This window comes from Phocoena phocoena, chromosome 3 (genome assembly GCF_963924675.1).
Source record: "Phocoena phocoena chromosome 3, mPhoPho1.1, whole genome shotgun sequence".
Lineage (NCBI taxonomy): Eukaryota > Metazoa > Chordata > Mammalia > Artiodactyla > Phocoenidae > Phocoena > Phocoena phocoena.
The window spans coordinates 109590062-109617436 of NC_089221.1; the positions used below are offsets into that span (position 1 = coordinate 109590062).

The 27375-nt window shown below is 36.5% G+C and overlaps 1 protein-coding gene across 5 annotated transcripts in view; it reads right to left on the minus strand.

The window, feature by feature from the left end:
- RAPGEF6 (Rap guanine nucleotide exchange factor 6) overlaps positions 1 to 27375 on the minus strand; it is a 221943-nt gene that overhangs the window by 57672 nt on the left and 136896 nt on the right. For all 5 annotated transcript variants that reach the window (XM_065873547.1, XM_065873549.1, XM_065873546.1 and 2 more), the window contains exons 8-15: positions 24893 to 25070; positions 22696 to 22832; positions 19903 to 20061; positions 19170 to 19322; positions 14463 to 14627; positions 11430 to 11537; positions 9576 to 9779; positions 6554 to 6662 (exon numbers count right to left, since the gene is read on the minus strand). In XM_065873547.1, coding sequence (XP_065729619.1) covers positions 6554 to 6662; positions 9576 to 9779; positions 11430 to 11537; positions 14463 to 14627; positions 19170 to 19322; positions 19903 to 20061; positions 22696 to 22832; positions 24893 to 25070 — 1213 coding nt within the window. The remainder of the gene's footprint in view (positions 1 to 6553; positions 6663 to 9575; positions 9780 to 11429; positions 11538 to 14462; positions 14628 to 19169; positions 19323 to 19902; positions 20062 to 22695; positions 22833 to 24892; positions 25071 to 27375) is intronic.

Consider the following 27375-nt stretch of genomic DNA (forward strand, 5'->3'; position numbering starts at 1 on the left):
GCTATGGGTAAGGTGTCTGAATTTTCTGTTAAGAGCAACAGGAAATCTCTGGGCAGCAGATATCCCTGGCTGCAGTGTGTATGTAAGGTGACTCAGGAGTGTAAAAAGTAGTTTGTATCTTCACTGGACTTGTGTATATAAGTAAAAATCTGCAGAGCTTGTGATTTGTAGATAAAGAAATGATTGAGTTAAACTAAAAAAAAATAGTGAGGGACAAAAATTAATGTCGGTAAGCAAATATAATTACAATACCATTAAACATCAATATCAGATATAATATATGAACCAAAAATGAAGGTGTCCAAGAATTAATAAAAGAAATGTTTAATAAATTTGACTACACAAAGATTAAAGATTTCTCTCTCTACATATATGTGTGTATATGTATTTACACACACAACCCAAAACAAATGAACAAACAAGGAAAGTCAAAAGACAACTGGGGAAAAAGTTTGCAACCCTTAAGACCAAGAGATACTGTTATTTATTTATAAGGCATTCAAACAAATCAATAAAAGATGAATAACTCAACATAAAAATGGACAAATGAAGACTGTTCATAAAGAAGAAATGTTAGCACATAAAAAAAGTGCTCAACTTCCTTCATTATTAAAGACTGTATATCAGAAACTGTAAAGTTGATTATACCCACTGCAGAGGCATTCTTATACATTGATGAATGAAGCGTACATAGATTGGGGAAACTTTTAGAAAGTAAAACTGCAGTAACTATAAAAGTAATTCCACTGTGAGGAATTTATCTTATAGCTATATGTATATAAACATAAAAGATAAGTACAAAGGATTATTACATCATTGTAAATAGCAAAAACTATAAACAACCTATAACATCCATCAATATGACATCAGATCAATAGATTATGATAATAGTGTGATGGAATTCGATGCAATAACAATTACACAAGAAGTACACCTGTATGAACTGCTGTGGAAAGGTATAGAATATTGTACACAATATGGTCCCCACTGGGTGACTTTCTTTAGTATTATAATTTGCAAAACATGCATGTATTACTTTTATTAAACAATTAAAATGTTAATAATAAAATTATCTGAGTGGTGGGATTTTTAAAGATGTTAGAAAGTTGTGAAAAGTAAAAGGAATGGATGAATAAAAACTCAAGCAGGAAGATGGGAAACTGAGATTGCCAGCTGTTTTCTTCTCTGGGGACATTTGCTGATCTAAATATAAACAGAAGGTGAGGCTCAGGTAGAAGGACTCTACTAGAGGAAAGAGAAGTTTTGATGGCTGCGAGTACTGGCAAGAAAACTGGAATACAGAGAGGCACCAAAGCAGTGTCACTTTTCTTCATGAGATATCTCTATTAGTAAGACAAGGCATGAGGCTGGAAATTTCTTAGAATCTCATGGTACTCAGGAGACAAAATCACACAACAGGGAGAGACTTCCAACAAACACACAACAGATTTATCTGCTCGGGGTGGGAGGCTAAAGAGCTAAGCTCAAAACCTCTGAAGGGAAAAACTTAAAAAAAAAAAAAGGAGACAGAAAGGTACCAGATTCTGAATCAAGAGATTGGAGGTGGGGGAGGAGGTAGGAGGACAAGGTTGAATAAGCAGAGTGAAATTTCCCACAATCTCTCAGTGGTTAGAGACAAAGTTCCATTAGAGGAGGGGCCTACATCAAGCACATGACAAGTCTCTCAACTTGAAACCCAATGGACACAGTCTAAGTAATTCTGCAACCCAGCCTGACCCAGCTCAATTCTCCTTACCCTATGTGATTAAACAGAGGAAATGTCAAATCCTATCTGTGGGAAAATACTAATTTCACTACTAAGGTTCCTTTATATACAAAGTACAGCATACAATAAAAATTTTAAGACTCACAAAGAAAATAGCCAGAGGGAAAAACAGAATAAAAGATAATCCGAATGTTAGAGTTAATAACACACAAGGACTTTATAACAACCATTATAAATATATTAAAGAACATAGAGGAAAAGAGATAAAATGGATGAAAAGATGAAGAAAAAGATGAAGAAGTGCAACAGAGAACTGGAGATTCAAGTGGATATTCCAGAACTGAAAAATATCTAAAATTAAATTCATTGCATGCATTTATCAGTAGACTGGATACAGCAGAAAATAGGATTACTTTCTTAAACACAGGTCATTACAAAATACCCAAACTGAAAGAAGAAAAAAATGGAAAGAATAGAACAGAATGTAAGAGATAGATGGGATGCAAATCTTCTAACATATAAGTAACTGATTTCTCACATGGGAGGGAAAGAAAAAGCGGCAGTAGTAATTAATAATGGCCATGAAATTTTTAAAACTGATAAGCAAACAACAGTGCACAAATTCAAATGCTGAGCAAACCCCATACAAAATAAATACAAAGAAAACTGTGACGAATCTTTGTTACAGTTAAAATTACTCTGAGTCGTATTTGCATCCTATGGGAAATGCTGGTATTTTTGTTTAGCCTTCTGCGGATTGTGGTTCCAGTGTTCAATTTTCAAAGCCTCTGCAGTGCTATACAGATCTGTCCACTTTGTACCACCTAGTGGTCAGTCTGGGACCGGAGTAGAGGTCTGCTTGGGCAGTTCTCAAAGTCTATGATATGCTAAATAGGATCAGATTCACGCACCTACAGGATGGGGGTGAGCCCAGGATTTCATAAATGACTTTATGGGGTTGTTTTCTCCATCTTAATTATCAACCTGGTACTTTCTAGTTCCTTAGGCCTCCTTTTTTGGACCTCTAGAGGGAAACTGTCCACTGCAGTGCCTTAGGGGCCAAGTAGAGGGGGACAGAGAGAGTGGGGAAAAAAAGCAGTGACACTGGCTTTGTTTTCTTGGAGCCACTGCTTCACTAAAGGGTGAGGAACATTTTGTCACTCAATGCCACTGGATTGCTTGGAGACTGGGGCCTGAGAATATGGAGAAAACAAGAGTGAAAAAAAAAAATCTGTGGGAATTCCCCCTCTGTCTGAGCTTTAGGAGTTTCCTTTCCCATTCCTTAAGTCAGGATGCTTCAGGGTCCTTCTAGGTCTGCACCATAATATTCACATCCAGGTTTCATGCTGCCTTGAGTCCAGTCCAGGGGATACTGGAGTGAAAAAAAAAAGGTAAATTCACTTCTGGTGGTGGTACTTTGAATTCTCTGAGTTCTCAAATAAATGGATCATGATTTTTGTTTAAGTTTTACTGTTGAGTTCAGTGGGAAATGAAGGATAGCATGTGTTTACTCCATCTTAACCGGAACTAGAATCCTTAATTTGCTTTTTATCTTCAGGGACATAAGGACGTATCAAATAGCACCTTAAAGTCTGTGTTTGATATTCTGGAGCTCCTACAGTTCTGTTTCTGTTGGTTCTGGCTTAAAATGATTTTTAAGAGGGCCTCACAATGTTTGATTGTTTGATTCTGTATTTGGAAACTTATTTTTACAAATAATAGGCTGCTGCTAGCATCTTTTAAAGAGGATTTCTATTTTCTTTTGCCAGGTACTGGAGACCTAGGGCCAGGTCAAAACTTGAGGTTCTTCTGAGTTGCCTAGAGTACAGTCCACATTCTCTTCAGAGTTAGATACTTAAGTTCTCAATCAAGAACAAATGTTGTTATGCTAGAGTGTTCTGGCCTTTGGTAGGCTCTACACTATGAACCTTCTCTCAGCAGCTCCTTCTCTCAGGGAAAATAGCCCTGGGAAAGAAAACATCCTCTGGGGGGGTACAGTCTCAGGATGAGTGGTAAGGGATTTGACACACCCAGAGTTTGTGCTTTTAACAAGTGCAGGATTCCAACTCTTTCACCTTTTCCTGGGAGCCTATTACCAAAAAATCTCAGTCTCTCAGTTGCTTTTTCTGTACTGGTAAATGCTCCAGGGCAGATATGGCTCCAGTTTACCTCTTTAAGGTCTAACTTGTCTGTTCAATGGCAGGTAGCTCTTCACTAGCCAGCTCCTTTAGTTGTTCTCAGTCAATACTAGAAACAGAAGACAAGTTTTTTAAACTAATTTTGCTCAGATTATAGGTGGTCCTTTGAATTGGGAGTCACATCTTTCTTTCATTCTGGAATGGCCTCTGCCACTGTTTCCTAAATACTTTCTTCTGCACTTTTTCTTTTAGACCTCTTGGAATAGTGCTCAATTGCATTTTGTCTTTTTTTGCTCTATAAAGTTGATTTTCTCAAGTTACCTATTCCTTCTACTGTATGTTTCTGTCTTTTCTACTAAAATATGTCTTTGCATATTTAAAATAACCCCAAGAGGTATTTTTCTCAGTGACTGTCTTTCTTCCAAATATCCTGTTCTTGTTTTAAGGAATGAATTTTTATATCTCTCTGTGCAGAGTTCTAGAAATGGTTTTCTTCTCCTCCTCAAATTAACTATTTTCTCCAAAATCTGTAAGCTCACTTACTAGGTTCTTTACCATCACCCCTCAAAAATCCTGGTTCTCTTATAACTGGTGATCCCTTGCTGTCAGTTCTAATTAACACAAGATGACCAAGTACCTAGTATCATCTAAACAAATCTGTTTTCTGGTCACAGCTTGTCTTTTTGTAGGTGTTCTGACTGTGAATTCCATGCAGGATGACCTAATCGCTCAACTTTGCTTCATGATAATGCCAGAGTTACTGGAACTTTATTCCAGGTACCACATCCAGACTAAAATGCTCCATTTCAACAAATTTTTGACTAATATTTCTATGAGATACTCTTTGGTGTTTTTTGCATGGGGAGAATGTTGGCTGATTACACTCTGGCTGGGGCAAGGAAGGAGGTCTTGAGGGTACGGGCCCCCTTCTGTAGCACCACGTAACTCCCACACTCTGCAACATCCAATCTAGGGTTCTGTTGGGCAATTGCTTCTCACCATCCAAAGAGTTTGGAGGTTGTGGTTTCTCTTCCTCTTGCAGCCTTCAGATCAATTTTGTCTCCCAGGGTCCATGTTGTTAACCACTACATTATACTACCTCTATGTTTTTATACACAACCACATTTGATACTAGTTAGTAATTATTATGTGCCAGGAACAAAAAAATTTACAGGTACTGATGCTTATAAGTACCCTACAAGGACTTCCCTGGTGGCGCATTGGTAAAGAATCCGCCTGCCAATACAGGGGACATGGGTTCGAGCCCTGGTTTGGGAAGATCACACATGCCACAGAGCAACAAAGCCCGTGTGCCACAATTATTGAGCCTGTGCTCTAGAGGCCGCGAGCCACAACTACTGAGCCCGCATGCCACAACTACTGAAGCCTGCGCACCGCAACGAAGAGTAGCCCCTGCTCGCTGGAACCAGAGAAATCCCATGCACAGCAATGAAGATCCAAAACAGCCAAAAAATAATAATAAAGAACCCTACGAAACAGAGTTGGAGAAACTGAATAGAGAGACTAAACAACATGCTTTAAGTGTCAGAGCAACCTCTGCTTTCATATTTTTCAAAATCAGAATCCTTTTATTTTAACCCAAAAGTCGATATTTCTAGATACTAGTCCAAAGTCTAGGAAATCCGAAAACTGTTAAGGTTTACTTATTCTATGCTAAACTTATATAATATTTGGAAATTGCCAATAGACTGTTAATATGCCAGATTTAGCATGATGTAATTCAGTGAAAGGGACTCAAGTGAAAAGAGTGAAAAACCAAATGTTTCATTTTTCATTATGACTAAGTGCAGGATAAGGAGGAGTCAAAGTGGGGGGAAAACACACACACACGTCCTTTTCCATAGGCACAGTTTTAAAATTCAACTCTTATTCCTCAAATTTCAACCTAAATGATGTAGAGAATTTTTTTCCTTTCTACTTTATAAGGACTCTTAAATTTTCTTTGATAGTTTTTAATTGCTACATTTTTTACTGTTGCCCTTCTCAGAATTTCAGAGAAAATCCTATGAAATCTAATCAAACTAAGTCACAGTCTTCCAATAGAAAAAAAAAAAAAAAACCCAAATAGTAGATTAAGTTAAAAGTACAAGCTTACTCCTTGCTTCATTCAAATAGTAACATGATTAAAACATACTATAGGAACAGTAATCAGTATTTTTACAAAGAAAGGTATACTGTCATTAAAAATTGGCAATTCACTGATTAATTAATTCAATGTTTTACTCAATTTATTTCCATGAAACAGCTAATCTGGCATTCATATTATTTCAGAAAGCTAGCTAAAACATTAGAAGTAGACATTTGCACATTAGCAGGGAGAAAAAAAGCCTGACTATGACTTCTCAGTTTCATTCAGATCAATCTAAGTTTCATTCAGTATCTCCAGGCAAAGTACGGTACATAATAGATACTCAGTAGACATTTCATAAATGACTAAATGTAGTTGTACACCTATTTTAAAACTAAGATTTCAAAATAATTAAATACAAATAAAAATTCTAGAATACAGAATACTATATCTCAGCACTAAAGATCCTAAAAATGTTCAAAAAGCTTAGATAGAAATATTTTTAAAGTATTTTTACTATCCTCCCTTTCACTGTAGTGATTCTTTTCTTTTGTATCACCAAACAAAAGGGCTCAGATAGTTTTTGACAACAAAACTCACCAAAAATGTTGGTCTTTACAGTAAGCGCAAGATGAGTATTATTCCTCAAAATTTCAAGGGCCTTCACAAACGTTATATTCTCAAAGTTTTGTCCATTTACTTCCATTATCTTGAGAAAAGTGTTTGAAAAATACAAATTAAGACAAAAACAGTATTAGTTATTTCTGCAATCTTAAGTTTAATGGTGAAAAAATAAAACTTAAATAAAATGCACCTGTGTGTGAACAATGGTTAACTCTGTGAGTAGTGGAATTACTACCTAATTTTTTTTCTCTGTATTGTGGTATTTTCCTAAATCTCTACTATAAACATTTTTTTTTTTAAGTTCACTCCCGGGCTTCCCTGGTGGCGCAGTGGTTGAGAGTCCACCTGCCGTTGCAGGGGACACGGGTTCGTGCCCCGGTCCGGAAAGATTCCACATGCCGCAGAGCGGCTGGGCCCGTGAGCCATAGCCGCTGAGCCTGCATGTCTGGACCGCAACGGGAGAGGCCACAACAGTGAGAGGCCCGCGTACCGCAAAAAAAAAAAAAAAAAAAAAAAAAAGCAACAAGCACAACTGCGATGGGGTCTTGCTCCACTTGACACTGCTGATCACTCACATCAGGGCTTCACAAACTTGGCTGCACCTCAGAATCATCAGGAAGCTTATTCAAAAAGTACTAATTCCAAGGAAGAAGGATAAAGAGATAAACACAATGAGAAAAAAAAGGCAGCACAGAGGACAGATCTCAAGGATTGACACAAAGATTTCAAAAGGATAAAAAAGAGTGAGAAACAAAATATTAGGAAAAGAAAAAGAAAAAAAAAGTCACAGAAGTAAAATCACCAGAGTTCAAAAAAGTCTTCAGTCTACATACAGAAATGGATCATCTAGTCCCAGGCAAAAAAATAAATAAATAGATTAAAAAAAAAAAAAAGATCCCATGAAAATTCTGAATTCCAAAGACTCTATAAGGATCACTGTGGGGGTTGTTGGTGGTGGGGCGGGGGGAGGAGGAGAACCAGAGGTGCCTAGAAAAGAAAAATAAAGGATGGTTTGGACTTCTTTTGAGCCACACTAAGTGATGTGATACTTTTCTGTGACTTCAATGTTCTGAGGGAAGAATGACTGTGATAAAAAAAATTGAACAAAAAAGTATCATCAAGACATGTAAGGACACAAAGTTATAGTACTCATTTACCCTTTTTGAAAAAAGTACTAGAAAAGGTACTAGAAGTATTAGAAGACAATCGTGAGATAAAATAATGGAGACATATGGGCATAGATGAAGTGGAGGTGATCGATGAAATCAGTAAGGCAGGTACAAATATCTAAATGACTGTTAATAATAAGCTTATGAAACTTAATGCAAATGTCAAAGTACTCTTAAAAGAGAACATCCATAATGTTAAAAAATGACTTATAATCTAGATCTAAAATCTCAGATAATTTCAACCATACTTGGGAGGACTGAGGGAAGAAGTAAAAACATGATAAATTTCTCTCCTCTGTCAGGAATGAAACCACTGGATTTTTCTTTTTTTTTTTCTTCCTGTGAAGAATGAGATTCTTAAATATGTTTACCAAAAAATACTAGAACAATAAATATAATGACTCCAGGTTCCTTGCTACTAGATATTCTTAATGAGTAGTCTGAGTAAGGTCCAGAAATCTCTATTCTATAAAACTCCCTTATGGGAAGAAGGGAATCATTAAAACTTTATATCAGAGTTTCTTTTCTAAAATTACATCATTTTCTAAATTTTAAAATATTTTATTACGATATACGTTTTACTTATTATGTGTGAGTTTCTTAACCCCTTGCACTATTAATATTTGGTCTGGATAACTCTGTTGTGGTGGCTGCTTTGTCACGGGGTGTTGTAGGCTCTTTAGCAGTATCCCTGGCCTCTATCCACTAGATGCCAGTAGTAATTCCCAAGTCATGACAATCAAAAATAACTCCAGACATCACCAAATGTCTCCTGGGTGACAAAACTACTGCTGGTTGAGAGCCACTGTCCTGAAGTATAGACCTTTTCATAATGTGAATGCCCTCTTTTTTTTTGGCCTCGTGGCATGCGGGATCTTAGTTCCTTGACTAGGGATTGAACCTGTGCCTGCTGCAGTGGAAGCATGGACTCTTACCTACTGAACCACCAGGGAAGTCCCTGTGAATGCCCTCTTAATTTAAAAAAATGACAGTATGGTTTGGTTAAAAGTAAAATAAAGTCACATTCTAAATGAATGTGTGGACAAACCAAAATTTTTAAGTGGAACAAATTCAGCTTCCCAAGTGATTCAGTTAGGTGAGAAACTACTCTTTGGTGTACATGAGAATTATCTGAGAGCTTTGTTCAAAATACAGATTTCCAGTCTTCATCTCTGCAGAATGTGATTAATATGATTACTAAGAATGAGGTGGGTCTAGGAATTGTATTTTTTAGTAAAAAGGCTGTCCATAATCTCATGTTTGAAATATATTGTTCTATAGTTAACTAATGCCTACATGGAGAGAATAAATCCCTATCAACTTACTCCCAGTGTCTCCTTCCTTTTCCTAGTCCCTCAGCCAGCTCACTCTGCTTATGGATGTAGTTCTGTTACCATATGAACATTACTTAAACCAAAACCATCATTTATGGTAATCTTAGGCCACTTAGAGTAAAGATAGAAGTGCTTACTCCTTTACAGCATGCAAGGGTAGGGTGCTAATTCTCATATGGATCTTTCTGGAATACTGTGAAGTTGCCAACTGATAGAGGTCCTAATCCTTGGAGGATATGCAGGACCATTCAGGTTTATAGTGGCCACACTACCATGCTGTTTCTGGACGTACTATATCAAATTTACCATTAAAAGTAATGGATATATGACAAAGACATTTTTAAAATAAACGATTTAAAAAATACTACCTCTAAAAAGAAGCTTATAAAATACTTCCTAAAATTTACCATGCTTACTTGAAGAAATATCAGATGAGGAAAAAAGTAGCACACCTATTACTTATGAAAAAGCTTTAAGTGGTTGTTATTTACTTACCTGATCACCACGTTTCAGTCCTGCATCAGCAGCTTTGCTACCAGGTTCTACACCTTCAACAAAAATACCAAATGCCTTCTCACTTCCTCCATTTAGGCTGAAATGCAGAGGGGACTCCCGGGAAGCCTTTTGCAGCACAACCTGTCTCCACTTAGCCTTTGCAGCACAGGCAATATTCAATAACCGGAGATGACCATTCATTTTCTAGAAAGTAGAAATGGGTAAGGTATATATAAATGTATATATTTATTCCTATAGGCTTTTATAAATCACCTAAAATTATTAGAATTAGAGCTATATTTAAAATATAGAGGAAATAAAGAACATATAAATAGGGGTAAATAAAACTGAAGGAGGGAAACATTCCACCCTAGAGCACTCTCAAGAATAAGATCTCTTAATATGATTTTTTTAAAGTTTCTAGAAAAGGTTAGAAAAGATTTCAAAGTGATGTCTCATTTAGAGAGGGATGACAAAAAAATTTCTTCTTCATTTTCTGAACCTTACTAATACATAATCTGTTATTACCATCTTGCTTATCTCCTGGCTGTTACATAAAACCAGAATCTTTTTAAACCTTTATTTAAAACCTTAAAGGACTTGAACCACCTTCCCAACATTGTCTAACATTCAAAGACACATTCAAGTCTCCATCTCTTCTAGAAATGTTATTCTTATATTATTTTAGATCTTCCTATATTATTTTAGATCTTCCTTAAACTTAGTAATATTCTAACTTTCAGGTTCTAATATCAGTTTAATATTTAACTATTCTCGAATAGTGTACTAAGTAAATCTCATGTCTATAACAAGAAGCTAAATTTTTTTCAGGGTAGGAACCAAGTCTTACACCTGTTGTGATCCTATATAACAGCTTGGAGTATAAAGTAGAATTCAATAAATACTTGATGACTGACTCGATTACTGGGGGGAAAAATCCCATGATTGTAACGCAGTTTCTATTTTCCATAAGCCCCTTGAATATTTACATAGCCAGCACTGGAAGAGCCTCTATGGACCTCTTAATCAAGTTCCCTGTTCATCCCCCCCATTTCACATAGAGCAGATGTGCTGCTGAAAAGTCTACAGGAACCAAGAGGTAAGGAAAGGGACAAAATAATCTGCCAATTTCCCCCTCTTTATTCAACTTAATCCACTTGTACTATATGAGTAATAACAATGGTTCTTGAAAATGTGCTATGTGCCAGGTTTTGCTGGCAGATTCTTATGTTTATTAACCCACTAAAATCCTCACAACAATCTCAACAATCTGGAGGCTACTGTCTATAAAATAAGACAACTGAGGCATATAAGGTTGGACAACTTGTCCAAGTTCACATGTGCACCAAGTGGTGAAGTCTGAATGTTAATTCAGGCAATCTGACTCCTGAGCTGCATTATTATTTACTTCCTAAAATTTCAAGTTTCTTGGAGCAGATAACCCAGTTGCAGTTCAAAGTTTTGTCTCTAATAGGGAGAATAAAATGGATTTATAAATAGCTACCATGAAAGTTAAGAAGACCTTGAGGGTATTAATCGTAGGTGTTGTATATTAAGAACAAGTGAAATCACATGCAGAAGGGAGACTTAGAAAGTCTAAAGTAGATCTGATAAAGTATGTGTATTTGTATGCCTAAATCAGTGAAAACTGTGGAAGAAGCATGATTTTTGTTTGGGCTGAAGTAGCAGAGGATGAACAGAAGTCTAGAATACAGATTTAGAAGTTCTCAGAACAGGCAATCAAGACACAGGAGAAGATGAAAGCTGTTCTGAGTTGCTATTCTTCGGGGGTGGGGTGGGAGGTTGGTAAGAATCCCTAAACTCTGAAGAAGATAAAATTCTTCTGAGCCTTACTGTATCTTCCAGATTTTTTTCAAATTCCTCCAGAAATCGAGTCATAGCAGGATCACCTTCAAAATCATTAAAATGATTATTTACCCATAATAGTACAATCCGTGTCACCTGCGGAAACATGGAAGAGGCAGCATACGATTATACGAGAGGCATTCTTTCTGCAAAAGTAGGTTCCAAAAGCATGTCTTAAACCGAGGGGAAATTGAGCTTTATGGCTAATCCCTTGGCCCACCTGCTCACACACAAAAGGCTCATTCTAACAGAGAGGCATGTTATAGTTTGAGCTTTTGCTTCCTTACATACACAAGTAACAGAGAAAGCCAAGACTGCCCTCACTGAAAAAACAAGCCTGTATACTAACATGTAGAAGTACACGGGATATATATTTTGGACAGTATCTTAAAACGCAAGCCGCCAAGAGCAGGCAAATGTCAAAAGTGTTTCCTTAGCTGAGAACATGTTTCACCAAAATTGTAATAAAAATCTGAAACTTCCTTCATAAATACTGTGTATTTTCAAAGTTGTGAACTGATTTATTACTTTGTACCACAGATTAACAGAAAAGTTAAAAACTAACAAATGAAGGTTGAATTAAGTAATGTGTCTACAGGGAACTCTACTCAGTGCTTTGTGGTGACCTAAATGCAAAGGAAATCCAAAAAAGAAGGGATATATGTATACATATACCTGATTCACTTTGCTGTACAGCAGAAATATAACACTGTAAAGCAACTACACTCCAATAAATATTAATAATAATAAAAAGCTTCTGAATATTAAGAAAAGACAGAGGAGCCAAAATAAGATCAAAAGAAATAAGCCAGAGAATTTTCCAAAATCTAAAAAAAAAAAAAGGAAAAAAAAAGAGTGCCTAACAATATAAGTAATTTAAGTCATATACTTTTAAAATTGTGGTAAAATACACATAAAATCCACCATTTTAACCACTTTAAAGTGTACAATTCAGTGGCATTTAGCACATTCACAATTGTGTACAACCGTCCCCACTACTAGTTCTAGAACATTTTCATCACCCCAAAAGAAAACCCCATTCCCAATAAGCAGTCACCTCCCATTCTACCCTTCTTCCAGCCCCTAACAGCCACTACTTACTTGCTTTTCTGTCTCTGTGATTTGTCTACCTGGATACCTCATACAATATGTGATCTTTTATGACTGGCTTCTTTGTCTTACCTTAATATTTTCAAGGTTTATGCATGTTGCAGCATGTATCAGTATTTCATTTTTTTTAATGGCTGAATAATATTTCATTATATGGTATACCATATTTTGTTTATCCATTCATCAGTTGATGGACATTTGGGTTGTTTCCACATTTTGGCCATCATCAATAGTGCTGCTATGAACACTGCTTACAAACTTTTGTTTGCACACCTATTAGCTCTTTTGGATATATGCTTCAGGAGTAGAACTACTGGGTTATACGGTAATTCTATGTTTAACTTTTTGAAGAACCACTAAGCTGTTTTCCACAGCAGCTACACCATTTTACATTACTATAAGCAAGTATGGGAATTCCATTTTCTCCACATCAACACCCTTAAAATGCTTGTTATTTCCTTTCCTTTTTTTAAGTCATCTTAGTGGGTGTGAAGTGAACAAAACCATCACTGTGGTTATGATTTGCAATTTCCCTGACTAATGACATTGAACATCTTTTTCATGTGATTGCTGGCCATTTACATATCTTCTTGGGAGAAATGTCTATTCAAGTCCTTTGTCCATTTTAAATTGTATTGTCTTTTTGGTGTTGAGTTGTAAGAGTTCTTTATACATTCTGGATACTAGACCCTTATCAGACATATGATTTGCAAATATATTCTCCTATTCCATGTGTTGTCCTGTTTTTCCTGATAGTACCTTTAATGTAGAAAAGGTTTTAATTTTGATGAAGTTCAATATATCTATTTTTTCCATTGTTCAAGGTTGAGCTTTGGGTATCATACCTAAGAAACCATTGCCTAATCCAAGGTCATGATTTTTTTTCACACCTTCTTTTCTTTGAAGAGTATTATAGTTTTAGCTCTAATATTAGGTTTCTGATCCATTTTGAGTTAATGCTGAATACGGTATAAAGGTCAAACTTCATTCTTTTACACATGAATATTTAAGTTGTCCCTAAATCATATTTTTGTTCATTCTCTAGCATGCCTTTATTTCCTCAGCAACCTAAGTAACTATATATAATTTCAAAATCAGGGGGAAGGCAAGCCTGTAGTTTTGGACACTTGAGTTTCCTAGACGATAGAATTCCACAGTCCAACTACATCTAACTTATTTCCCTTAAAGTATAACTCAGAAAGATACACCAGGCAATTATTAATTACTATGGCCCTACTTTTATTTTTCTTAAAATGACTAACTTCCTACCTGTTACTGAGGTAGTTTACTGGTAGTAATGTACCAGTAGCTGAGGTATCACTATTTTTTCCATGGGAAGTACAAACACCCCATAAAATAAGGTAAGATGATCTATTTATAACAGCAAACAATGTTTAATACAAAAAAAAACCTCAAAGCTAGATTAAAATAAGTTACAGCTGTGATAAATTAAGGTCAAAAAGATAAACTGTTTTAAAATGATTATAAAGTCTTTAACTCAAAAATCAATGTATTTCTAATTCTATTTAGATTGTTTCTAAGCCCTCTTGAAAAAATTTACTTGGTGGATATTCTTTCTAAACTATTAAATGACTTTTAAATGTTTTATTGATCTCCTCAGTAACCACCAAGTATTTTGATAAAGTGTAAAAATATTATCATCCACCTTCTGAATTTACAGCCACACCACAGCCTGCTTTCAGTTTTTGCCTTTTAAAAGGCAAAATATCCACTTTTAACATTGTATTCTGTCATAAAAGTAACCAAGCAGAGATATGTCTATACTGATTCACTAACTTTTTAGGTGAATTGAATCTTATCAAAATAAACATTTAATTTGTCAGTTGCAAAAGGTTTTGGGGGAATAAAATTTAAAATCACTTTCATGCCTTTTATAATGATAAAACCAACCTTATCCCTTAAGCTGTCAATTTTAAACCATTCCAATAGTTTGGTCCCAACGTCCAAAGGACTTTCAAGAAATGTTCTATAAGTTAATAGGAAATCTTCTATATAAGTTGGGTCCACAATGGAATGCTCTTCTATTAAATGCATGATGAGACGCTCAGGTGTTGCCTAATAAAGAAAAATATAGGAAGAATTAGAAAATAAACAAGTAGCTCAGGAACCAAAGAACTCCTACTGATTACTTCCTTTTGTAGCCACTCTATTACAAAGTCCTTGAAGTAAAGTTTCACCTTTAAAACCCTCAGCACTGGGAGTAGTAGTCTCTCTAGGTTGTAGTCCACCATCACCCAGAGGTTTAGAGAGAGAAAAGGCAGAGGAATAAACACGCACAACAGCATTTACTCGGCCGTAGTTGTTTTTATTGGCATTTCATCATAGGAATGGGGGGATAATGTAATGACTGTCGCAAGTAAAGAGAAGGAAGAGGTAAGAGTCAAATTAAAGAAGTAAATAAAATTTTCTTCCAAATTTAATCATCCTTAAATTCTCTTCTGTCCCAGGCTATAGGAACAACATAGCAGCTCAAGATAGCTTGTTTTATTGTTGTTACTTCTGGGAATAGAGGTTTCCTCTTCTATGGTTTCTTCATTCTAGTTCACCAGAGGAACCAGAAGTTCTATAGATAGTTTTTACATTAACTCAGAGTTTAACTCCTTGCCTGTTTCCCAATTTATAAAAAGGAATGCAAACAACATTTATCTACTGCTCCTTCTTGAGCTTCTGAATCAATGTTAAACTTTATTACCTTAGCAGCATTTTCAAAAATGGGTACACAAAACAAATACAGAAATAAACCAGATGTTAAGCCAAATATAAAAACCAACTGTTGCCCATAACCTCAAATTTCAATTTGTTGCATTCATCCAAAGAATTTCACTGGCCAGAATTATTGCATGGCAAACATAGATTAATACTAACAGTGTTCTTATTTGAGAATTTATTAAAAAATAAAAAAGGGTACCCCACTGCTAATAAGGTATGTAAATCATTTCTCTAGAAGGAAGTCAGAGGAAAGGCTCTTTGAAATACCTATTTAAGGGACAAGACAACCACAGGTCATTCCTATTCTTCTCCCACCCTCCAAAATACTCCAAGAATACTAAATTGGGTCTATCATTAAGGCAAATCACAATCTGAGTTCACTTAAAATGTGGTTCTTAGATCATATATAGCTAAGTCAGGGGTGGAAATGATCAACATGTTAAAGAAAGGCCATTATTCTGATTAGCTAAATCACTGAGGCAGGATCTCTGCGGAGACTAGGCCATATATTCAAAACTGTGTATATTTTTTTTTTTTTGCAGTACGCGGGCCTCTCACTGTTGTGGCCTCTCCCGTTGCGGTCCAGACATGCAGGCTCAGCGGCCATGGCTCACGGGCCCAGCTGCTCCGCGGCACGTTGGATCTTCCCGGACCGGGGAACAAACCCGCGTCCCCTACATCGGCAGGCAGACTCCACCACTGCGCCACCAGGGAAGCCCTCAAAACTGTATTTAAAGACAAGTCCCTGGGACTTCCCTGGTGGTTCAGTAGCAAAGAATCCACCTTACAATGCAGGGGACTCGAGTTTGATCCCTGGTTAGAGAATTAAGACCCCACATGCTGCGGGGCAACTAAGCCCATGCACCACAACTACTGAGCTTGCACACCTCAGCTAGCAAGCCCACGTGCCACAAACTACAGAGCCCATGTGTGCTGGAGCTTGTGCGCCACAACTAGAGAAGAGAAAACCCGCACGCCACAACTAGAGAGAGGTCCATGCACCACAAGAAGATACCACGTGCTGCAATTAAGACCCGACACAGCCAAAAATAAATAAATAATAAATCTTTATTTTTTTAAAAAAAGACAAGTCCCATTGTCATGCAGAGGCATGTTACCAAATTGCTCACTAGCATCTAATAAGGTGGATGCTGGGTGACAGGGTACGCAGAGTGGGCAGGTAAAGGAGATGGCTGGCATGGTAGAGGTTGGTTATGATGAACAAATAAGTAAATATACAGAGCATAACAAGAGCCACTGTTGGATAAAGTATTTACAAGTAGGGGAAGGAAAAGGCTACCAAAAACTTTGTGGTATAGTACTGGAACTGGGAGTACTGGTATGAACTCTTGACTGTTATCAATAGATAGACAGATATAAGAAGATATAGGTATGTATGAATTTATAGTAAATAAATACATATATTTCCTACCTCTGTCTGATGAAAAGTTCTAGAAGCAATGACACCACAGTAGCAGTGAACAGAGTGCCCAGATCTTGGTTTTTTAATGCTGCTCTCTACTAGAAGGATCCAGGGCTCTCTGGAGAAATGTCTGATTCCAAAGCAGGGGCAGTGAAAGATGAGCCTGGAACATCTTGTTTTGCTAGATAATAATGAAGCTCTCAAAAAATGATGGGGACATGTCAAAAGGATACAGGAATCAGCCTTAAGAGAGTCCCACTGGCCAAATCTGGGACAATCTGACGATCAGAACAACACTGATGGTAAGGGAATACAATACATGAGACCATAACAATATAATTAAAGAGGGGAAAATGCTCATTCTTACAGTAGAATGACAATAAATGTAGAAGAAATAATGGAAATAGAAAATCACCATTACAGGCAGGAGTAGTCAATCGAAGTAAAGACTGGTGGATAGAGGTTTGTAAGACATACTGACACTATCCCAGAACATCAATGCTCCAAATGCTCATCAATTACAAAGGGTAAAATGGTGGCTTTAAGTGAAGAAACTTGACAGACACCAAGAGGACCAGGTGATTTAAGGTTAACTTCACTGGTGGTGAGATAGGTTGACATTGTATGCTCCCTGAAATGATGCACTGAGAAAAGCACAACATTATTTCTGTGGAATTCCTGCCTGGAAATCATGACTGTAGTCTGGGCATGAGGCAACACAGGATAGATCTTGTCTGAGGGTCATAGTACAGACTGTAAGGGCTGTATTCTTTAAAACTGCTGAGAACGTGAATAGGGAAAGACTGTTCCCGTCGTAGACTTAAGTGACATGACAACTAAATGCAACTGTGTGCCTGGATGAGATTCTGAACCAAAAAGGAAAAAAGAGCCATTGTTGGGATAGTTGGTGAAAATCTAAATAGCATCTGTGGACTGAATGGTTTTACTTTATCAATGTACATTTCCTAACTTGAAGGTTTCTATGGTGTTTATATAGGAGACTGTTCTTGCTTTTAGGATATACACAATGAAACATTTAGGAGTGAGGAGGCATCACATTTGCAGACTGCTCTCAAATGGTTGAAAAAGACTGATGATAATGGAGAAAATGCAGTGAAATGTTAACATTTGGGGAAGCTGAGTCAGGGTGTTCTCTGTACTGTTCTTGCAACTCTTCTGTAAGTTTGAAATTACAGGGCTTCCCTGGTGGCGCAGTGGTTAAGAATCCGCCTGCCAATGTAGGAGACATGGGTTTGAGCCCTGGTCCAGGAAGATCCCACGTGCTGCGGAGCAACTAAGCCCGTGTGCCACAACTACTGAGCCTGCACTCTAGAACCTGCAAGCCACAACTACTGAGCCTGTATGCCACAACTACTGAGGCCCATGCACCTAGAGCCTGTGCTCCACAACAAGAGAAGCCACCGCAATGAGAAGCCTGCGCACCGCAACAAAGAGTAGCCCCTGCTCGCTGCAACTAGAGAAAAGCCAACAAAGACCCAATGCAGCCAAAAATAAATTTGTAAAAAGAAAAAAGAAATTATAAAAATATAAGGCTCACCATGAGCCTTCATAAAAAGATAGTCTATGGCAGTCCACATATATACTCATTTTTTTCTACATAGAAAGCTTACGCCTATCAACTTAGGAAAAGAAAAAGACAGTGTTGAGGAATAGCCTGACTCCTGAGAAATATCTTACCTGACACCAGTCCCTCTTATTGTTAAATAAAGCTTCTGCACTTATAATGAAAAATAACACATGTACTTATTTTGCAACCAAGACTTACTTGAAAAGAAAAAAAGGTCATGCATTTACTTCCTCTCTTGCAGCTAGAATTGCTCTATTTTACATCTACGTCATAAAAGAGACAGGGAGATGAGAGAGTGGAAGGCAAGGGGGCAAGGAATAGGGGAGAGAAGGAATTAGAGAAGGGAAAACAATATGGGTAGTAATACTCAGATTCTATAGCATGCTAAGTGATTTGCCACATTTAGCCCTAATAAAGCCCTGCCATAGCATCCCCATTTTCAGATATGAAAATTGAGGTTCAGAGAAGTTAATGTCTATTTCAATGCCACAGAGATCTAGTAAGCACTCATCTAGGATTCTTTATACATTTATGGTTGGTCCTTTCAATTTCTGTTTTGTTTCTAAATATTGCTGTCTTTGATGAAATTAATTTCCATTATCAACGGATCATACAATAAATTTGAGAAGGAAAATTTTGACTGGTATATTCTAAGTAATATCCTTCCATACTGATATTAAATGGCAATGTTACCCTTCCTCAATAAAATGTGTAAAAACCAACTTAGAAAAAGTCAAAAGAATTAACACATTTATTTACACTAGATCCCAAAGTTAATGAATTATCTTGCACTACTCAAAAAGTGGTTCAAAACCTTTTAAGCAAGATGAAAGCTTTATTCTATCAATAACAAGAAAAATAAGTAAAAAATACCCACCTTGATTACAATGTGCCCTTTCCTGGTTCCACTGCGATCTAGTTCACGGTGCTCATGTACCATAACAATTTCTCCTTCTTCCTCAACTTTATGGGTATTTTTTTCCACATGATTTAAAATTCTCCAATAATCCTGCTGGGCTATGCAGACAAACTGTCCGAGAACAACATGGGGACAATTAATGAACCTATAATACATAAATATATCACTATGCACCAAGGCAGAGCACAAAGGCGAGAACTCAAGTGGCGTAAGTTTATTTCATCCCTTCATTCCTTAACAAAAATCAAGATAAAATAAACAATTCATGCACAAAGAGACCAAAGAAATTAAATCCATTTGAATTCTGCTCTAAAAGGAGAAGTGAGCATCTACTTCTCTCAAAACTGACACTATGCAAAGAAAACATGAAGCAGGAGTAAGTTAGAAACAAACAACTCAGAAGTTCCTATTTCTTCCTCTATTAAAAAAAACAAAAAAGAGACTGAGCTGGCTAATACCAGATAGAAATTTAACAAATCAACATTTATTAGATATATTCTCTTTTAAAATATGTATAGTTTGTTCAATTCCACAAATATTTGAGTCCGATATAAAATCTAGTTTCCTTTATTAACTGTGAGCTTTTCAAACCCCCAATTCTCAAATCACGCTATTTTATTTTGGGGAAGGAAAAAAAAGCTCAGCCATTTAAAATCAAGAAACAAGAGTACACAAGCAGACATAAGCTTACCTGACAATCGTCTACTTTAGTCCTAACAACTCCATGTGTGTACTGCTTATCCAGAGTGGGTGTAATTCCAAAACTATTTCCCATAAAGAGATTTTCAACTTTTCCATCTGGATGACTAATTTCTACAGTGCCGTTTAAAATAACATACCATGAGTCAAGCTATAGAGAAAAATATAGGCTTTAAGAATCTTTGGGAAAAGAGGGTTACATGTTAACTTTGAAAAATAATCAATCAATATATAGAACTCATATAATTTAAAAAAGAAGATCTGATTATATTACTAAATACTCTGTCAGTAACACCCTATTCCTGTTAAGCCAACCACTAAAGTTTATTTTACTCTTTCTTCTTTTAGTCACCAAATGAAATCGGGGACTCTCAGTAACTGTTACGGTTAAGACCACCAGCTCTGGGCTTCCCTGGTGGCGCAGTGGCTAAGAATCCGCGTGCTAATGCAGGGGACTATGGGTTCGAGCCCTAGTCCGGGAAGATCCCACATGCTGTGGAGCAACTAAACCCGTGCGCCACAATTACTGAGCCTGTGCTCTAGAGCCCATGAGCCACAACTACTGAGGCCCCCACGCCTAGACCCTGTGCTCCGCAACAAGAGAAGCCACCGCAATGAGACGCCTGTGTACTGCAATAAAGAGCAGCCCTGCTCACTGCAACTAGAGAAAGCCCGCGTGCAGCAACGAAGACCTAATGCAGCCAAAAATTAAATAAAATAAAATAATAAAAAAATAAAAGGCTACAAACGGCACAGTCCCATTAATACAAAAAAAAAAAAAGACCAACAGCTCTTGGAATTTGAATCCAGAATCTGCCACTGACTAGCTGAGTGACTCTGGGCAAGTTATTTAACCTCCTAGGCTTCAGTTTCTTTACTGCTAAAATGGGCATAACAACATTACCTATCACAGGACTTTTGTGTCCATTAAAAATGAGTTTAATACAAACCAAGTGATTAGAACAGTGTCTGGCACATAGCAAACATTCAAAAGAAAGAAAGAAAAAAAAAAGGGAGCTAGTGATTAATTCAGAAAAACTATTAAAAACCTGAATTTTAAGGCATATCTTAAAAAATACTGAAAATTTCTCCTAATGTTAAGAAAGTACTGCTCTCAATTTATACCAAAGTATTTAATGCTCTAAGGAGACATATTCTAAGGCCTATTGTATATCAGTGAAAGACTACTTGTTCTCATGTGGTATCCCTTTTATTAGCCTAAACTTTCAATTTTAATGTGAATCAGTTTTAATGTGATTTAAGGGAAATCTGGATTATCAGTTCTGAAGGAGAATCACTGGCAACAAGAAATATTTTTTCAAAACTGTTTTTTTTTAATTTTTAGTTATTTCAAATATAAAATACATTCATTGTGGAATTTGTGGATTACACAAATTACTTGAGGACAGGGGCTGTATTGGGGTTTTCCACCACTATCCTCACTGTGTACCTAGCACAAAGTAGGCACACAACAAATTTTTGCTGACAGAACCGTGGAATATTAAAAGAAGACAAAATTTGTGGAAAAGTAAAGTTATTCAAAACCCCACTATTTATACAGTTGTCATCAAAAGTTTAGTATTTTTCTCCCATGTTTATATTATTTCATATTGTTGAACTATTTAGACTATCCTGTCCTTTTAAAAAAATTTAATACTATACTCATTTGTTCATCAAACTTTTTTTTAGTATATCCTATATGCCAAACGATTTCTAGGATACAGGGAGAAAGCATGTAGACAAAGCTAGAGCTAAGGCCCCTGCCCTCAAAGATATCTATCAAATTTTAAAATAACTTGAAAACCTATATAATATTATAACCTGTGGCTATATAATAATTAGTTAACCACTGTTTTTTCGGGGGGATATATTTTGGTCATTTCCAATTTTTACTATTATACATATCCTGCAATGAATATCTTTTGGCATAACTCTTTGAGTTTTATATTGTGTCTGGAGGAGAGACATTAAAAAGGGGAATAATGGGTTAGAGGCTGTTAATACTTTGAAGCCCATGTTAAAAATTTCTAAACGATTTTCCAGAAATACTGTTTATATTCCTACTAGCAGTATATGACAATGTGCACTGACTGACATTTCACCATTAGTTTTTATCAGTTCGATAAGAAAACCAGTGAAGTGCTACCTAACAGCAGTAACACTTTTCAATTCCTCTGAATCCTCCCTCTGCCCATCTGCAAGTTGCCATCCAAGCATTTTTGAAAATAGAATTGCCACATAAATGCCTCAACTGACAGCAGTCTACTAGGAGGCACTGGTACCAATACATTTCCTTCATTTAAAAAAAAATGTATAATATGAAAAAGGGATAAGGAGATTACATACTTGAAAAACATTTTAATAATAATGTTATAAATATACTAATATAACAATAATTACTGACATGTATACACTGATGTGTATAAAATGGATGACTAATAAGAAAAAGAATAAATTAATAAAAACAAAGAATAATTAAGAAAAAATTTTTAAATCTTATAATTTAATTTGAGAAGTAAAAACAAATTTGGTCCAATGAATATTAATTACTGAACATCTATTCTGTGCAAGGTCCACTGCCAGGAAATCAAAATTAAGACAAAATAAAGCAAAAACAAAACAAAACTTATCTTTTCAGAAATTATAACTATCCCAAACTCAGCAGTCATTTAAAAAACTGTATAAATTTTAAAAGTCAAGATCTACACAAGTTTATGAAAATTAGATTATTCTAAAAATTAGCTGCTATAACCAAGTAATGTGTAACATCTATTTGCTAACCTACCTCTTGCCCATCTTCAAGAATAATAGCTCCAGCCTGCTCCACCACTTCAAAAATCATCACTGAGCAGAGTTCTCTCCTTACAGACATGGTCATGTTTGCAAAAGCAGGAAGCTGGTGCATAAACTCCAGTAACTGTTCTGTTAAAAAACAGAAATTCTAGTTTAGTGACCATCAAGGACTACAGTTTAAAGATACAATAAAAAAAAAAAAAAAAAAAAGATACAATAAAATCCAGAATCCAATACCCAATTCTCTAATCAACTTAGGAATTCATGCTGCTAAACTAGAGAAACCAAGATACAAGATGACTGTTGCTTTAAAAAAATTCAGTTATTTGGTTAACAGATATATTCAGACTCACATGAAAATACAGGCATAATGGAAGACACCAGAATTCACAACCTCCAGAGAGAACCAGGAAACTACACAGATTCAGATGAGGCTGGAGAGTTTAGCTAATTTTCCTAGCAGGAGATGCTATTCCATGGTGGTTACATTTAGTGATGTCCTTTGATTAGTGTAAAAGGCTTTTGTCTGTTTCTTTCTGGGCTAGAGTTTTTAAACAGTTATTAATAAATGTCAGTAAGTAATTAAATTAGGGACAACAAATGTGAATACTAGTTTAAGATTTGTGAAAGCAACTACAAGGTAACTCTCTTTAATTTAACCAACAAATGTTTGAATACCTGCCTCAGGCCATTCCCTGGTATAGATACATGAGCAATAAAGATAAAGGAAAAAACATTTAAGCAGTCAGCTAAGGCTGAAACAGAAGAAACTATAAGGTGCTATCTATCTACAGATAACTGGAAGTTAATCATATTTCAATTTTTAAGAAAGCCTTGTGAAAACAGCATAGTGTACAATTCTTTATCACTAAAAATGCACTTACAGTTGCTGTCCAGATAGCATTCACAACATGAGTCTCAACTGTAGGTTGCATAACTATATTATATGTTATTAGCATGGCAAGGAATGTTCAAATGTATTGATCTTTACTCCCATAGATTATAATTATTAGTAGCAGTATCTTCTGACTTGAATCACAGCAGTATGACTCTTATAAAAGGGAAATCTAGGATAAAATCTTAATTGAATCATAATATATAACAACACTAAGTAATCTCTGTCCTTAAAGATAACATTAGCATCTTTAGTATTACTCAACCTCCAACGTACAGTAAGTAGTTCTATAAGAAATTAAAGGAAAATTCATAAAATTTGAATCAAGAAATATACATAATTTTGTCAAGCTACAGGCAAAACTATGATTTTTGACAACATTTGAAATTTTTTTGAATTCATAGACATTGAACACTGACGCACTGTTTTTTACATGTCTTACGGACATGGAGGGGGAAATCACTTTACCGCAATCAAAGCTATTGTTTTATAAATTGGGGCAGCCAGAATGTGAGGACTATCTGGCTGCAACATCCATCACCCTAATGATGGCCAGGGTTGATTTAGCTGATCTGGCTGTCTAGGCAGGTGTCTCCTTCCTCCCTTCACCACTCCACACATGCATCTGTCCTGAAGCTGAACACTTAGTCAAAGAGGACAACCTGTCCCGATAGAGGAGAACCTTCCCTGAGAAAGGAGTACTGTCCTTCGCTTACGGATATATGAACAGCTGCGTTCCACTGCTATAACCTCCAAAACAAGCTCTAATATTGGGGCAGCTAGCCTCAAAGACGGCCCTAAACAATTCTTGCCTCTTGATATTCACGTCCTCGTGCAGTCCTCTCCCATACTGCATGAGGGTTGCTCTGTATGACAAACAGAATTGGGAAGAAGCAATAATGTATCATTCCTGAGGCCAGATCATAAAAGATACTATGGCATCTGCCTTATTCTCCCCTGAATTACTGGCTTTGGGAGAAACCAACTGCCATGTGGTGAGGACATTTAAACAACCTCTGGAGAAGCCCGTGTGGAGAGGAACTGAGGTTTTATGCCAAAAGCCATGTGAGCAGTCACCTTGGAAGTAGAACCTCCAGCTTAGCCCAGTGACTGTAACCCCTGCCACATTCTGACTACAACCCCATGAGAGACAATGAGCCAGAACGACTCAGGTAGGCTGCTCCTGAATTCTTGACCCACAAAACCTTGTTGGGAGTAATTTGTTATGCACCAATAGGTATCTATATATAAATTGAACTATAAAATTCCTATTGTGAACAGATGTATTTCTTACCAATGTCATCATCAGTTTTGTCTGCAGGTTCTTTTTCAAGACATTCTCGAACAAGATCTCGCCCCTGCAGTGGATCTGTTCTATCAATCTCTTCATCTTCCTCTTCTTCATCTTCAGAATCAACAGGTCCTTCTGGAAGACGTGTTAAATCTACATCTCCTACCTCACTTTCCGTAGCCTACAGAAAGAAATCTTGATCACTTACCATTTCATGTTATAAAAATTATATGTCACAATCTGAATGAAGCAAAACTACCCCTCCCACCAAATATTATCAAGAATTAGGCAACATCGTATGCTCTATCAAAAACAAAATGCTACTTATTTATAAAACGTTTCTCTCTGCCTAAAATACAAGTCATCATTTCAGTGTGACATGTAAATTGACAAATCTGAGCCAGTATGTATAAAATGGTCAAGAGACTCAAACATCACTAAATGTATTAACACCTGCTTTCCAACAAACACCTGTATTTCTTAAAAGTACATTTCCTAAAATATAAAGTGCAAGAAAGAGAAAGACAGTTTACCAACAATCATTTTAGGAGTACCTTGTTAGTATATGCTGGGTGTTATAAATAAGGTATTATTTTTTCAGCACTAGGTTTAGAGTCTAGTAGGGTAGACAGTCATGTAAATTAAGAACAGAAGTATAAAACAGCAATACTGAAAAGTGCTAAAATTCAACAACTGTGAAGGATTGAACAAATACTTCTCTCTTTCTAATACCTTATTGTTGAATCTAACAGTAAGCAAAGAAGAGCCAAGGTTACTCTACCAGGGGTCCCCAACCCCCCAGCCACACACGGGTTCTGGTCTGTGGCCTGTTAGGAACCAGGCTGCACAGCAGGAGGTGAGCTGCTACCCCCCATCGCTCCCCATCGCTCGCATTACCATCTGATCCATCCCCAACCCCCCCACCCCTGTCTGTGGAAAAACTGTCTTCTAAGAAACCAGTCCCTGGTGCCAAAAAGGTTGGGGATCACTGCTCTAAGCAATCTTAAAAAAATAAACTTATACTTACAACCTGAACTTTGCAAACATACTAGTCTCAGACAGTTGTAAAAGAACTAGCAGATTTTTTAAAAACTATGAATTTAAATGTTACTCATAGAAAACAAATAAAATAAATAAAATAATTTATTTACTTTTTGTACTTTGTATTTTTTACTTTTTGTACTTCAGGACAAAATCAAATTGTCCTGAAGTGGATTATTAGGCAATATTTCTAAATATTATACTCAGCTGATTCATATTATAATAAATGAAAAAGCATGAATACTAAAGCAGATAAGGAAAAAAAATGAGTAGAATGTACAGAAATTTCATAATAAATAAGCACTCATACATGAGGATTATTGAAAACTATGGAACCTTCATTCAAATATTTAAGTCTCATCTCCTGTGTTGAACATTTACTATTTTGTCTGCCCAGAAGAGGTTCTTCCTTCTTTTAGGGAGTTGATGTTCCTCTCCCACTTAACCCAGAGATTTCAAAGGGAAACAGTGCCCTGTTCCTGGCTAGGGAAGCTAAGGGAGAAAGTCCTTTCCTCTGGATTTTTATAACTGGAGCTGGAGGGCAGAGCATCCTTTCTCCTCTGGTTGATGAACTGGAAGAATGTGAGGCAGAACAGCCTACAGCCACATGGGAATGCCTTTCTGTGGTGGGAGAAAATGGAATCAACTGGCAGAGAAAAGGGCAGGGGAATGCGGAGGAAGGACATTGAACAACACAGCAGACACAGAAAGAGATCGAGACAGACAGACGCAGAGCAGCAAAGCAAAAAAACAAAAACATATTACGCAGGAAAGAGATGGAAAAAGCACAGCATGTGCAACAAAGATAACCTGTGACAGAACGTGTCACAGAGAGACAGGAAGGAAGAGCAATCAAGCAACAAGGAGTCAAAGGACTAGAGAGACAGGCAAACGGGCAGACACACTTGCAAGCATCCAGGCTCCTTGAGGCCAGAGCTGTCTCTGCTTTCTCTGGGGGTCAATAACTTATCTGTTCTGGCTTTAGTTAATTCAAGTTAAGGCTCTGATACCTGCAACTGAAAGAGTTCTGATTTGTTATATAAGACCAGGTTCTATACTTCTTTTGGACTTCTGCACAGCTTTAAGTAAGAGCTTTAATCAATAGTTAACAAACTAGATTAAACACCCAACTTGAAATCTTTAAGATTAGATAAACTGGCTCTTAAGGCTCTTATAGGGGCAATCCTATCTTATGACCAGCATGCTCTCCTGAGTTACATTTTGGTTATGAAACTTTCGGGTTTAAGCAGAGTGCATTTCTGAATAATATACCTTTGGAACTAAAAACTTGTTAAAAAGTTACAATCTCTTTTCAAAGATAAGTAGTTTTAATTTAAATGTGTAGATACTAAAACGACTTTTCCAAAACCCAATTTATCTACAAACACTGATTTTAATCTAAGAAATGAGTGTTAAAAAACACTGAAGTAATATTTTTTACACAA